The 15058-nt window shown below is 34.8% G+C and overlaps 1 protein-coding gene across 6 annotated transcripts in view; it reads left to right on the top strand.

Moving 5' to 3' along the window:
- Positions 1-15058, top strand: part of TBC1D32 (TBC1 domain family member 32) — a 246750-nt gene that overhangs the window by 75076 nt on the left and 156616 nt on the right. For all 6 annotated transcript variants that reach the window (XR_001627115.2, XM_007484498.3, XM_001379912.5 and 3 more), the window contains 4 exons: positions 1029-1171; positions 1978-2105; positions 5075-5276; positions 7105-7187. Coding sequence is in view for 5 of the 6 variants with exons in the window: in XM_007484498.3 (XP_007484560.1) it covers positions 1029-1171; positions 1978-2105; positions 5075-5276; positions 7105-7187 (556 nt within the window). In the remaining variant the exon portion in view is untranslated. The remainder of the gene's footprint in view (positions 1-1028; positions 1172-1977; positions 2106-5074; positions 5277-7104; positions 7188-15058) is intronic.

Raw genomic sequence — 15058 nt, 5'->3', positions numbered from 1 at the left:
AATGATATTAGAAAGTAAAGGTAGGATATCTTTTTAAAAACAACTTCTCTAAAGTCATGTTGTTGCCTCATGGAGATAACTCAGGATTCTTGAAGTCTGTGATAGCAAAGAATTATTTTTGGTATGTCCTACAAAGCTGGAAAAGCTTGTAGTATGAGCATGCCATAGGTTACATGTATGTCTGTGCTCTTTTCTAGAAGATTGAGCAGTAGATGATATTTTTCAACCACAACGATTCATAGAGTTGTGCTAAGGTATGAATTTGAATCTGCATATGAAGAGAATACCCAATGATGAAAGCACAGATCTTTGAAATTTTAGAATGCTGAACTTGGAGTCAGGAAGACACTTAACTAGCTTTGAGACCATGGGGTCATTACTTAACCCTCTACTTTAGTTCTTTCAAATATAAAGCAAGAATAATAATAGCGCTTTTCTCTCAAGTTTTTTTTTAATAAGATAATATTTGCAAAATACTTTGCAAACCCCGAGTGCCATATAAACTATATATAAACTATTATTATAATTAGTGAATGAGTAGCTTGGTGATGCAGTAGATAGAGAACCAGGCTAGGAGTCAGGAAAGCTTATGTGGCCTCTAGTACTTCCTAGCTATGTGACCCTTGTCAAGTCACTTAATCACAATGGCCTCAGTTTCATCATCTTTAAAATGATTTGGAAAAGAAAATGGCAAACCACTTCATTGTCTCCCTAGAAAATCACAACTGCGATCAAGAAGAGTAAGACATAACTGAAAAATGACTGAACTAAAAAAGAAAAGTTGAATTTCATTTTTTTTCCTTTTATTTGAAGAGAGAGGATATATAAATCATGTTCCAAAAATCTTAGTATAGTATGTTGTACTAAGTAAAGTATAATTCATTGTGATTTCTGGAACATCCCATATTGTTTGCTTTCTTTTATCTTCAACACCAAGCACTTTTAAAGCACATCTTTAGAACCGGTTCATTATATGTACAATTTGTTGAATTAAATCTCACAAAATGCTGCTTTGTTTTATCCATTAGAGGACTATTCTCCAGCAAGTTTGGTGACTGAAATACTACGGATACTGTGTGATCAAAAGGAGTGTGCAACTGAATGTTTATATAAGACCCCAGTGATAGATGCATTTCTTGAACCTATTCATAATTTAATGAAAGGAATTGAGGTTAGTATGCTTTACTAAATACATTCAGAGATACCCTATAGGGAATTGGTGAAGACATTCAGTAGAAGTTTCATTTTATAATGTGATACATTTGAATTATAATTTTATTATTCTTTTATTTTCCAACCTGAAAATATTTTATGCTGATATGAGCTTTTATTTATAGTACACAACTATTAGTTTATGTGGAAGATTGATACACTAGCTATAACAATTTGACATGAAAAATTACAGAAAACATTCATTTTTATCAGTCTTAGATATGCTCATGCCTTGTAAAAAATCTTTAAAAAACCCTTCTATTAATATGATACCTGAGGGATGGTTAAAGAAAGAGGCTAGTAATAGCAGTACCAAAAAAAAAAAGAAGAAAGAAAAGACTGTTAGTGAAGCATTTAAAAATTCTCCACAGAAGAGTGCTAAAGAAGGGTTGGAAGATATCACAGACAAGTGAGACTGGTTGATAAATAATCTCCAGAAGAGCAAGAATGAATAAGAGAAAGCATGAAACTATTTCTAGCTGCATTAATGAAACTTATAATCTGGTTTAATAAATAATTAGTTTTGATTGAAAAATGCATATTTTTGTTTTTAAGCTGATTAGTCCTGTTTTGGCAATATGGTACCATTTACTCTTATATTTTATTCAGTCTTTATGATGATCTATAGATACCAAAAAGTTAACCTCCTGTTATTATTATACATATATGAGTTTATCCCTGTCATTTTAATGCATATGGGTTGGATGAATGATTGGCATGAAAGAAAATATAATTAAAAAATATTATCTTTATACTTATATCTAGGCTTCTCCAAATTGTTCTGAAACAGCTTTAATTTATATTGCTGATGTTTTGGCAAGAATTGCTTCTGTGGAAGAAGGTCTTTTTTTACTTCTTTATGGAGAAAATATGAACTCTTCTAAGGATGAAAAGTAAGCAATTACCTTTTAATAGTTTTTGGTCTTATGTTGGATTTTTATCTGTATTAATATCTTTTAAAAATTCTATTTTATAATTAAAAAAATAAAAACAACTAACCAATGATACCAAAGGTTACTGACCATCCTCTGGCATGCTTGATTACTTTTGAATGAGCTCTAAGGAAGGCATTGCCAAGTGGTGTGGATGCAAATTGGGTGTTATGTTTATAAGATTAATTGCAAAGAGGGGTCTGTGGACTGATGACTTCTGAAATGTTTGTTTTAATTTCTTCTGAGTATTCAGTTACTCTTTTTGGAAATAGTTTTATCAGTTACCTAATAAATAATCATCTATTAGGTTCGTGGTTTGAGCCATGAACTGTGGAAAATGCTGAAAATAATCAATTTCAATCAATCAAATTAAAAATAATCCAAGTACTCAAATGGATCTCTGATGTTATCAATGTGGGAATTCCTTCCAACCTTATTTATAATAACCCATCTATACATGCCTATCCTGTGTAACTTTTTTCTGTTTCCCCAGAAGTCCCCAGGAAATCAGTCGTAAATGAGGGCACCAGTGGAGTTCTCAGCCTACCCATCTGGCATCCCATGACTTTGATCACACAAAGACAAAAATAATTTACCATTTTCTTTCAAGGAGCTTATATTCTAGTGGGAGAAGGTGGCATGTATTCATATATATGCAAAACAAATGCAAAATAGTTTAGGTGGGAAAAAAGCTGTACCTGAGTAATGGGAACTTCAGGAAAGACTTCCCATGAGAGGTGGCCTTTGTGCTCCACTCTGAAAGCATCTAAAAGGCAGAGGTAATGAGGTGGTATCTTTTAAACTGGAGGAACAGCTTGTTCAGTGACTTAGAGGCAATGGATTTAATGTTGGGGGCAAGAATAACAAGGTAGGTTGATTCTTAGAGTGTACAAAATGTTGAGGAAACACATACAAGTTTAATAGGATCAAGAGACATGGATATGTTGCTATCCATATTGTTGGAAGGAACTCCCACACTGATGAAATCCTATATCTGTTTGAGTGTTTGATTATTTTAAGTCCTTTTCACAGTCCACACACCTCACTGATATACATCACAATCTCCCCGTGGTCAGAAAGTATGTCCTGAATCTGGAGATTGGTGGAGCAGGTTACAAATGTTTTCACAGGCTAAATAGAGGAGCCTCTATTGGATCTGAGAGGCCAAAGGGAGCTATTGTAGTTTACTGAGCCAGGAGTTATGTGATCAGATTTGTGCTTTAGTAATATTGGCCTGGCTTCCCTTAAAGGAATTGAAAAGGGGAAAAACTTAGCAGAAATACCAATGAGGAGGCTCTTGTGATAGGTTAGTTGACAAGTATGGAGTGACTGCCTTAGGATGGTGGCCTTTTGATTGTGATTTAGGAGGAGGGGACAGATAGGAAATCTGTTACGGGAGATTAATCAAAAAGAGTATCTTAGAGTGAGGAATTGAAGATGATTTCAAGGCTATTAACCTTAGTAATTGGATCGTGATGATGCCCTCAACAGAAATATGGAAGCTCAATAATATAGTCCTCTTCATGGAAAAATTAGGTGATTTTCACTTTAATTGATTTGCGTTTGAGATGCTTACATTGTATCCTAAAATGTTATTTATTTATCTTTAAAAATAAAAACCTTACTTTCTGTCTTAGAATCAATACTATGTATTGTTCCAAGGCAGAAGAGCTGTAAGGACTAGGCAATGGGGCATAAGTGACTTGCCCAGGGTCACACAGCTAGGAAGTGTTTGAGGCCAGATTTGAACCCCAAACCCCCTAGCTATAGGCCTGACTATTGGCTCTCAATCCACTGAGCCACCTAGCTGCCCCCTATCCTGAAATGTTTAAAGGACAGTTGGGAATGTGAGACTAGAGCTCAGAAGAAGAGGCTAGAATAATTGATCTGCATAGAGATAGTAATTATACCCATTGGTCTTCATCAGGTAGCTGAGAGAGTATAGAAAGTGAAGAGGATTCAATAAAGAATCCAGAAGTGCAGCTTTATCTAAGGGACCCAGGGTATATGGTGATCAAGCAAAACATACACAGAAAGCGCATTGAAGACAGGGGAACCAAGAGAAAAGTGTCATAAAAGTCCATATTTTTGTGTCAAGCATGGTCCATAATGTTAGACTGCAGGTTGTTCCTGGAGAAGTGAGAAAAAGCACTTTGGAGAAGATAGTTCATCTGAAGGATGAGGTCACTTAGAGGGGCTGTGAGACAGTGAGGAAATGGAAGCAATGGATGTGAATTTCTGATCTTCCTGCTTGGAGTCAGTCTGGGAAAAGAAGAGATGACAGGATGGCAGCTTAAGGGGTGGTGGAGTCATATGAGCAGTTTTATTCTTTCAAGGATGAAGATGACTTAGGTATGACTCATGGGCATCAGAAAATGAATCATTAGGTAGGAAGATACTGGACATTAGAAAAAGGGGTTGGGTAGTTGTGGTAGTAGTCATCTGCTGGAGAAAACAGGAGAGTATGGGATTGTGGATGTACAACGGAGAGGAAGAAGGGCAGTGAGGTGGTACATTGGATAAATACTTGTTGATAGCTATCTGTAGCAACTTGCACGAGTTCAAATATAGCTTCAGACAATTACTAGCTCTATGACTCTAGCCAAGTCATTTTATTCTGCCTCAGTTTCCTCATCTGTAAATTGAGTTGAGAAGAAAATGAAAAACTCTAAATTGGGTCATGGATAGTCTACCCCAAAGAGAAGCATATGTATGATTGCATTCTTAATTTCCTTCCCATCAATTCTCCTTGAATTTTCTCCTATGTCCTTTTTCTTACATCTTAGAAATCTACTTATACTGACAGGGAAGAAGCAGTAGTTTAAAGAGTACTGATGAGGAACAGAATATGGTGAATGGTACTTTTGGTAGTCTGAAATTGTTTTTAAAAAATAGAATGGATAGCCAGGATTCATGGTGTTCTCTTCTAGCTCCACAGGTGCTCATTTAATTGCCCAGTTTTCAAAGAAGCTTCTTGATGAGGATATTTCTGTTTTTTCTGGATCAGAGATGTTGCCTGTGGTTAAAGGCGCTTTCATTTCAGTGTGCCGCCAGATGTACAGCACCTGTGAAGGTCTAGAGGTGTTAATTCCTTATAGTTTGCATGACTCTATTGCAAAGGCATGGAAAAAGGTAATTACGAAAGCTATTTTTTATTATGGTTTGTTGAAATTTTTATCAACTGCTTATTTCAATTATTTTACTATTATTTTCTCTATAATGTAATTTGTGGTAGTGAGCACTTTTATTGATTTCATTATTAGGATGAGTATTTGTAATGTATTTAACAGAAGTAGTGTTCATGTAAATGACCTGGGCAACATCATCAAGGAATTATTTGAAATACACTAAAAATCACATATTAGAATATTTGTAATCTGTTTTGTGAAGTTTAATCAGTATATGTTATTGTTTCTTTTTTCCTCCCATATGCACTCCGTTTAAAAAATGCTATTCAAATGAATATAATCCTCAATAACCTCTTTAATATATTCAATGATGCAAAGTTTCAGTGTACAAGTATATGACTTGATACTTGTATTTTTGACAACTAATTATAAATAAAACATTCTGGTTCTACCATACTTCTTTAAGATACTAATTATCATTGTTATCATCTTTGCCATTGTTGTCATAAAATATAGAAGAGTATAAAAATTTTAATATGATCTTTCTACATTATACTTTATATTTTAAAACCTTTATCTCTACTAGTTTAATATAAAGGCTTAATTGTTTAGCTTTCAAAAATTGTTAGGAATTTTTACTTCATGATTTTGTTACCCCTAAGGAAATGGGATTTACCTTTCCCTTGAAGGTAAAGGATCAAGAATCATAATATTGATATTTAATGGGTTAAAAAAATTATGGGTCCATGCTGGTCCAAAATGGTGTCTTGGGGCCCTAGCTTATGTGGGGAAAATCAGGAGACCCTAAATAATTTGTCCTTGCTACATTTTTGTTTCTGTAGTTCAAGCAGTTTTCTTTTGGACTGATGAACCTATCTCCTCCAGTGCAGATTGGTAACAGATTTGCCACGTGGAGGCTCAGAGAGTTTCCTGGGTCAGTGAAAAAGTGACTTGCTTAGGCTCATGTGACCAATATGTATCAGAGGCAGGTTTTGGATTCAGGACTTTCTGTCTGTCAGGCTGTCTTTTCCACTGACTTGCTGCCACTGTATGTAAAAATGACAGTGATGGGTTTTGTGCATATGTATCTGTTTTTGTCTGTCTCTCCTTTTTGTTTATATTTCTGGGCAGCTGAGTAATTTAGTAGATAGAGTGCCAGGCCTAAGAGTCAGGAAGATCTGAGTTTAAATCCAGCCTCAGGTAATAGTTGTGTGACCCTGAGCAAGTAGCATCATCCTGTTTGCCTCATTTTCCAAGGAAATGGAAAACCACTCCAGTATCTTTACTAAGAACACTCCCAAAGGGGTCATGAAGAGTTGGACACAACTGAGATAATGTTTCAGCAACAACAAACTGATAATATTTATGGGGCCATTAAAAATTCTCTTAACTGTATTAAATGAAACCCTCATCATTTTGTCCTGTTCAATTTTGGGCCAAGTTTATTATTCAGTTTTTGTCTTAAGATACACACAAATACAAAACAGATGAATATGACAAAACAAATGTCTGTATAATTTCACATCATAGCCTGGATGATAGTTGGACTTTATCCACTTATTGTCCTTTTCATCACTTTAAAGATATGTACTTAAATATGTAGGAACACTTCCCATAATGATAGACATTACAACCTCACCACAGTCAGGAAAATATATTTTCTGTTGTCTAATCAATCACACATTGCAAAGGATTCTATATAATATTAATAAATTACTTGAAAAACAAGGTCAGAGGATATTATGAATATTTTAATTTATAATAGAATTTTATTTTTGAGCAATAAGTGTCAGTAAAGCCTTTTTTAATATATAAAAATTTTTATCTTATAGACCAGCTTGCTTTCTGAAAGAATTCCTACTCCTGTAGAAGGTTCGGATTCTATTTCTTCTGTAAGCCAAGAGTCTCAAAACATGTAAGTAATTCAGACTATACTCATTTGTGTTTGTATTTCATGTAATAATTAAAAATAAGCAGATAATATCATTCTATCTTAAAGAATTTACATAGAAGGGAAAATGTGCCTTAAATTTTCTTTTTTTTCTCATAAGAACATTTGGTTTATCTACTTTTGTTAGCTTAGAAAAACTAAGCATTCTATGTTGTTTGCTGAAAATGTTAGTGATTTCCCTAAAATTGAAATAGGTAAAATAAATTTTTCACAGAATAAATTCTTCCAAAAACTTTAATAAGCAAGCATGTAAACAAAATAAAAAAGGAAAAACAAGGACAAATCTATTATTTTCAGATCTAAAAGATAAAGATAACCTATCTTGACTTTAATAAAGTAGTAACAGAATTTACTTACATATCCTATTTCAAACATATTTCTACAGATTTTTAACCAGAACTTTAACCAATTGGGTATTGGGTATTCACATATATAGTACATTTTTGTTTTTCTGTTTGAATTACTTATGTTTCTTCCCATATTTCTTTTAATCATTTATATTCATTATTTTTAATTAAAAAATAAATTTTATTGATGCTTTTATTATTGTCTCTGGAAGGGTTTTCCTTTCTCCTTCAAACCCCGCCACATGTCATATATGCACCCACACCCACAGAATTGAATCCTGCCTTGTAATAAAGAAAAGAAAATTAATATACTCAGTTTGATAACCTCATATAAGATATAAATTCATGCAGCTTTTGCCATGATTCACTGAATTCATTGTCTTTCTCCCCAGACATTCCCCTTTTCCAAACTTCCCTGTTTTTATCGAAGACACCACCATGCCTTCCATTCTCTCTTGTTCCTAATCTTAATATAATCTTTAACTCTGCACCTTTCTTTCTGTTTTGTACTATATCAATTACTGGATTTTAATGTTTATACTTTCATGGTGTTTTTTACATCTTACTTGTTCTCTCTCCGCTATAACTGCTGACAATTTAGTCCAGTGCCTCATGTTCTTTCACTTAGATTATTGAGACCCCCTTCTATTTAGTCTTCCTCCCTCAAGTCTCTCACAACTGCCACAAAAGTAATTTTCGTTAAGTTCAGATTAGACCAAATGACTCCCCTAATCAAGCAATTTATTTCCTATTGTCTCTAAGATAAAATATAAACTCTTCTGCCTAGCATTTAATGTCCCATACAACCTGTCTCCAGCTTATCTTTTCCAGCTTCCTGGGACATTACTTTTTTCTCTACCCTGAGATTCAACAACACTGGTCTTCTCTGTTAATTGATAAAAAAAAAAAAAAAACTCTTCTATTCTCATGTCTCAGCATTTTAGTTGTTATCTCACATAATACCAAATTGCTTTTCAGAATGATTTAGCCAAATCATACCTGGACCAGTAGTGTATTAGTTTGCGTGTCTTCCTGAAGTTCCTTTGACAATGATTTATCTTTTGTTACTTTTGCCTGTTTGCTTCATCAAGCTCTGATTTTGCTTTCTTGTGCTTCTCTCTGTTTTGTGAAACTACATTATTCAAAATTTATCTAATATATTGCACAAGTTTATATTCTAAACTTCTATTTCATTGGCATCTCTTAAAGTGTCAAGTCAGCTAGCTTTTATTTTTTTTTAATTTGAAAAATTTTATTTAATTAACTAATTTAGAATATTATTCCATGGTTACATCATTCATGTTCTTTCCCTTCCCTCCTCCCAACCCCCTCCCATAGCCAATAAGTAATTCCACTGGGTTTTACAGATGTCATTGATCAAGACGTATTTTCATATTTTTAATATTTGCTTTAGGGTGATTGCTTAGAGTCTACATTCCCAATAATATCCCCATTGACCCATGTGATCAAGCAGTTGTTTTTCTTCTATGTTTCTACTTCCACAGTTCTTTCTCTGGATGTGAATATCAGCTAGATTCTATTAAGTACCAACTCTATGTTAAGTAGTTCTAATCAATATGGATACAAAGAAAAGCAAAAACCAGTCCCTGCTCTCAAGGGACTTACATTGTAAAAGGAGAAGACCACACTTAAAAAAATAGCTAAAAGAGTATGATGGGGAGAGATGAAAAGTTCTGAGTGAAATAAAATGCATGATTCTCAAAGTAAAGCATTCAGCTTATACCTCCAATTAAGAATGGAATGTGTAAGAACAGTCTGTTTTAGTTTCAAGGACTTTTTGATTGTTTACCTAGAAGATTTATGGGTAGGTCTGGCTCCTTTGGAGTATGAAAGGCGGATGAAAAGCCCCTCATCTCCCCTCATCCACAGGCTATTCAAGTCCCATATCACTCAGCCAGCATAGTTACTTGTTTTTCTCTTAGGATATCTTTAACCATCAATGATCTCATACTATGTACTTTGCTATTTTATGACTTTATGCTTAGGTTGTAAGTCCTGGTTCCCAGACAAGGTGGCTCAGACAGAGGAGGGAGGAGAGAGGTCTCATGTTAGGAACCTATGTAATCTTTGCATTTGCACCCAGACATTGCATTTCTGCTACATTTAGGCATGGTGCCCCCTTTTTCATGAAAAAGAATAGATTTCTGTCTCCTGCTCTCATTTTCTGAATCCAGATTTTTTTTATCTGAGTGGGTGTTACTGGATTCCCATTTATTTTTTAATCCCATTCAGTACCCTGCACAGAGGCATTGTAGAGAATGTCTAGGATAGAAAGGATTGAAGTCTGGAGAAGAATGAAGACATGACTGACCTGTGTTGGCTCTTTAAAAATAGAAGTTCTGGAAGGAACCTGCCTTTCAGAGAGAAGAGATGGGGGTCAAGGATACTTCTAATGTGCAAAATCCACTTCAATACACATTTCTTCTTGAAACTGAGCTTTGAAATCTTTCAGCCTAATAGCAGAGTAAGGATTTTAGCACAAGAGCCCAGTCACCAACAGTGTACCCCCTAAAATTTCAAGATTAGCAATTAAAATGAAAAAAATTGCCTTTTCAAATTTCCTAAATCTTCCTTTTGGGGGGGGGGTTGAGGAATGTGTTTTAATTGGTATAGGAAGTTTTCTTTTTTCTTTCTTTTTTTTTAATCCTTACCTTCTGTCTTAGAGTCAATACTGTGTATTGGTTCCAAGACAGAAGAGTGGTAAGGGCCAGGCAATGGGGGCTAAGTGACTTGCCCAGGGTCACACAGCCAAGAAGTGTCTGAGGCCAGATTTGAACCTAGGACCTCCCATCTCTAGGCCTGGCTCTCCATCCACTGAGCTACCCAGCTGCCCCCAGGAAGTTTTATTAATCATTATGGATGATTAACTTTTCTGTAACTTATGATCTTAGTTATTGTTCCAGAGAATATCATCAACTTAGTAACAAGAATAATGTAAAGGATCACTTCTGTTTAGGACAATTATTCTGGAATACAGTTTCTTCTAATATACTGGCAATTTTACAATTTCAACAGAGAAGGAACAAGAACTAAAATCATGTATAAGACCAATTTATTTTTAATCATTTCTTCAACAGACCTGTATTTGAATATATATTTTTTATACATTGTGGTCTGTGGAATAGGTATTTAATAGTTGTAGTAAAGATTAGTGTATTCCTTTTTATTCACATTTAATAATTTCTAAGGTCTAACATACTAACATATATAACTTTTCAAATCCTTAACTTCTTTCTTGTTTATTATTTGGTTAGATTTATCTTGATCCAAAAGAAGCTAATTGGAATTACCTCATGATAATAGTTTTGCCATCTTTTTCTCCTTATGATTCATTTCACTTTTGAATACAGAGTTTAGATCCTATGCCATTTAGTGCAGTTATGATAAAGATTGATATTAATTCATTGCCTGGTACATTTCAGCAAACTGTAGTTTCCCATTTATGTGCTAATTAGGTTTTTTTTTTTTACTATTTTCTTCTCTGAGATGATTAGTACCTCTTCCTTTTAAAATTTTATTTGAATCACAATAGATTTTATTTTAACATTGTTCCTTTAAAATATTTCCTGTCGAATGTATTTCAAGTGTGTTTCTTGTAAGTATCAAATTATTGGATTCTGCTTTCCAAACCATTCTACATCCCTCTTTCTTTTACAGGTATGTTTATTCTATTAGCAATCATAATAATTATTGTTAATTGTGTGCTTCCCTCCATTCTCTTTCTTATGATTTTCATCCTCTTTATAAAGAAGTGTGCTTAGCACTAATCCTCTATGTTTAGTGTTTTGCCTCTAGTCCTCTTCACTTTATTTCACCCTATACCCATGTTAGCAAACCTATGGCATGCTGGAGGGGGCTGCTCCTGTCCCCCTTTCCATGTGTTCCTGAGGATATTTCTCTCATCACCTGCCCCTCTGCCCAGCAGCCCAATGGGAGTGCTTCCTCCCCTGTCTGGGATAAGGCAGGGGCTCACATGTGATGTGAGGGTTGCAGTTTGGGCACTTGGTCTCCAAAAGATTTGCCATTGTTGCCTTATACCCATTCAAAGCTTTTTTGTTCTTTCTTGTTTACATTTTTTTTAATCCTTACCTTCTGTCTTGGAACCAATGACTAATCAGTGGAAGTTAAGTGACTTTGCTCAGGGACATACAGCTGGGAAGTGTCTGAGGCCAAATTTGAGCCCAGGACCTCTCGTCTCTAGGCCTGGCTCTCAATCCACTGAACCACCTAGCTGCTTCCATGTCTACTATTTTTAGTAGTCACTTTCCTTAGTTAAGAGTTTATTTCATTTAGTGTTAATCCCTCACTTAATCAGTCCTTCTTTTTCCTCCTTGCTTTTTTTCCTTTCTTTTCCTTCGTGAGTGAAATGTATTTCTGTGCCTAACTCTGTGTGAATTCTGATGAAAGTAAATGTCAATTGCCACTCCCCCCACACCTTTTTCTTTATTTATAAAATTGTCTACTTTTATATTTGAATTATGTGATACATATTTCTGTGTTTCTTCCTGTTTTCCCCTTAGTTCATCTTCTTTCCCTTACTTTTTCCTTCATCTTGTTAGATTATGAAAATATACAATCATTCCCGGGCTCTTTTATCTTCTTAGACTCCCTTTATCTAGTTGATAAAAGGATTCTGGGAGAAAACATGTATTATCTCCTTATATTAAAATGTAAACAGTTTATCCATGTTTGGTCCAATGTGATTATTCATTCATGCTTACCATTTTATAATTTTTTTGAAATCTCTGTAATTTAAAAGTTTCTGCACAGTTTAGGACTTTTAATCAAGAATGATTTTATGTGCTCTCCATTTCACTTATGGTCTGTTGTTTGTTTGTTTGTTTTGCCATGGGTATTTTATTCATTTGTTTTTCTGGGAATGTTCTTACTGGTAATCCTATATCTTTTACCTTCTGGAATGTCATTCTAAACTTTACACTCCTTTCAAGTGGTGACTGATTAATGATGTATGATTATAATTTTGATTCTTTGATATTTGAAGTCTTTTTTTTTTACCTAGGAACTCTTAAATTTAACTACAATATTTCTGGAAGTTTCCATTTTGGAATTTCAGGAGGTTATCAATGAATTCTTTCTATCTACTTTGCCCTCTGATTCTAAATGATGGAGTTTTCTTTAATGATTTCTTGAAATGTGCAGTCATATTGGGTATATCTGATGGTAAAGGAGAGGGAGAGAAGATGGGGTCCCTTCTCTCATGGAGCAGGTCACAGGAGGGGGTAGCTGTCGTTAAATTAGCTAAGAGAGAAAGGAGTCTGTGTTTCCCCTCTTTTAGCCTCCCTCAGCTATGGCTTACCACCTGGTCAGCCTCTCTACTTCCCTCTATTGTCTAAGTTCAATATGAACTCCTTTCCTTGGTAAGAGAGAAAGAATTCTCCCTCTCCCTTAGTTAGCTATTCCTTTCACTCACTCTGGAGTCAGTTGGGAAAGGGTAGCAATCTTTTATTTCAAAATAAAGTCAGAGGAACCAGGAAGATGGCGAAGAGATTAGGGTTTAAAGGAAAGAGGGAAGAAGGAAGTCCCTGCCTACTATATCTTCCCCTCCCCCAAAGTTTTGGGGAACCCAGGCTTTGGCACCGTGGGCCCCAACAGGTTCAGATATGAGGAACCCTGGTCTTTGGCCACAACAGAGCAAAAGTCCAGACCCAGGGCACCAAGAGCTGTGAGAGATCTTGTTGAGCTGCTTCTTGTCTTTTCTCTGGTTCTTCCACTTATATTTGGGATCTGGGGGAATGGTGCTCAGGTATCAGAAGAGAGATTTGAATCTCTGGCTCAGGATCCAGTTTTAAATGAGATCTTCCCCTTTGTTACCTCAAGGCTGAGAGCCCAATGGTCCCTCTCCCAGATTCTCTTTGTCTTCTTCAGGTTCCAAGCCTCCCGAGGCCCCTCCCCCATTGTGGATGAGAAACTTCTGAAGCTTCCCAGACTGTCACTCAATTCTTGGGTTTAAACTTCTGTCACAGTGCTATCTACTCCCCTTTATTGAATTACTTTCAAGTGATCCAGTGATTCTTATATGATCTTTCCTCTGTTTTCTAGGTCACTTTTTTCCCTCTAAAATAGTTTTTAATTGTTATTCTTTTTTCTAGTAATTTAACAAAATTTAAAGTATTTTTTGTTGTCTCATGGAATCATTAGCTTCCTTTTGGTCCCTTCTAATTTTCAGGGAGATTGTTTATTGACTAAAGTTTTAGTCAATATGAGATTGACTCAATGAGATGTAGAGTCAGGAAGACCTTAAATTGAGTTGAGACTCAACCATTTACTAAATGTGTGAATAATGATGATAATGATGATGATAGTTTTATAGTGCTTTATATGTGGCAGGCACTGTTCTAAGTGCTTTGTCATTTTTATATCATTTGATCCTCACAACAAATCTAGAAAGTAGGTGCTATTTTACAAATGAAGAAATTGAGGTAAACAAGTTTACTTGCAAAGTTAGTTTACTTGCCTATTCATAGCTAATAAATCTCTCAGGCTCGATTTGACCTTGGTTGTCTGGACTACAGTCCAAGTGCTCGATCGATCTCTGCACCACCCAAGCTGAATCTGGGCAAGTCATTTAAACCTCTCTTAATGGGGCCTAACTCAGAGAGTTGGAATGAAAATCAAATTAGGTAATATTTGTAAAGCTCTTTGAAAGCTTTGAATTGCTATATAAATTCTAGCTATTATTATAGATATTTTTGTAATTATTATTGTACCCCTTCAACCAGAATATTAATTCTCTTGTCATTTTTTCTTCCACAGCTCTCATTTCATTTATTTTTCCTTTATTTTTCTCATTTGATTTAAAAAAAATCCAAAACTTTAAAAAAGAAAAAAATTCGATATTTTCCAATTTCTTCTTTCTTAATGACCTTGTTTTAAGCTATTGTTTTTATGTTTAAGTTTTTAAGTTTATATAAGTTTTAAACTTGGCAACATTGTATTCAACTATGTTTTTCTTTCAGACTTTGCTTGTAGATATTTTGGGCTTCTCTTGTTTTCTGTGATTATGTCTTTATCATACTCCCAGTCTATTTAATAGTTCTTTATTGTGGGATTTTTTTTTTCCTGAGGAGCAGTTGGTCTTTTTTATTTTCTTCCATCTAACTTTATGACTAGACTTTATGTTAGGTTTGGATCTTATTTCTGATGTGAATACCTGGATTGGATTTATGTCCATTGTTCTGGTCATTCTAATGCTTTCTTATGACTGTTGAGTGTTGTATTCCAAAAATCTTTGGTACAGTACAGTCTGGAGATCTTTAAGTTTTCATTTTTTCACAGACTGGCCTGATTTAGGTCAAAGTCTGGTTTCTGCCCTCCTTTTCAGAGCTCTGTAAATTCTCGACCTGAGTTTGTGTCTGAGTAAAGTACTTATCGAATTACTTCCAGCTAAATTCTATTAGATTATAGTTGGACTTAACTATTAGCCAACTAGAAAGCTCTGCATTTTAA

This window comes from Monodelphis domestica, chromosome 2, assembly GCF_027887165.1.
Source record: "Monodelphis domestica isolate mMonDom1 chromosome 2, mMonDom1.pri, whole genome shotgun sequence".
NCBI classification, from domain to species: domain Eukaryota; kingdom Metazoa; phylum Chordata; class Mammalia; order Didelphimorphia; family Didelphidae; genus Monodelphis; species Monodelphis domestica.
This window is presented reverse-complemented; position numbering and strand designations above follow the sequence as displayed.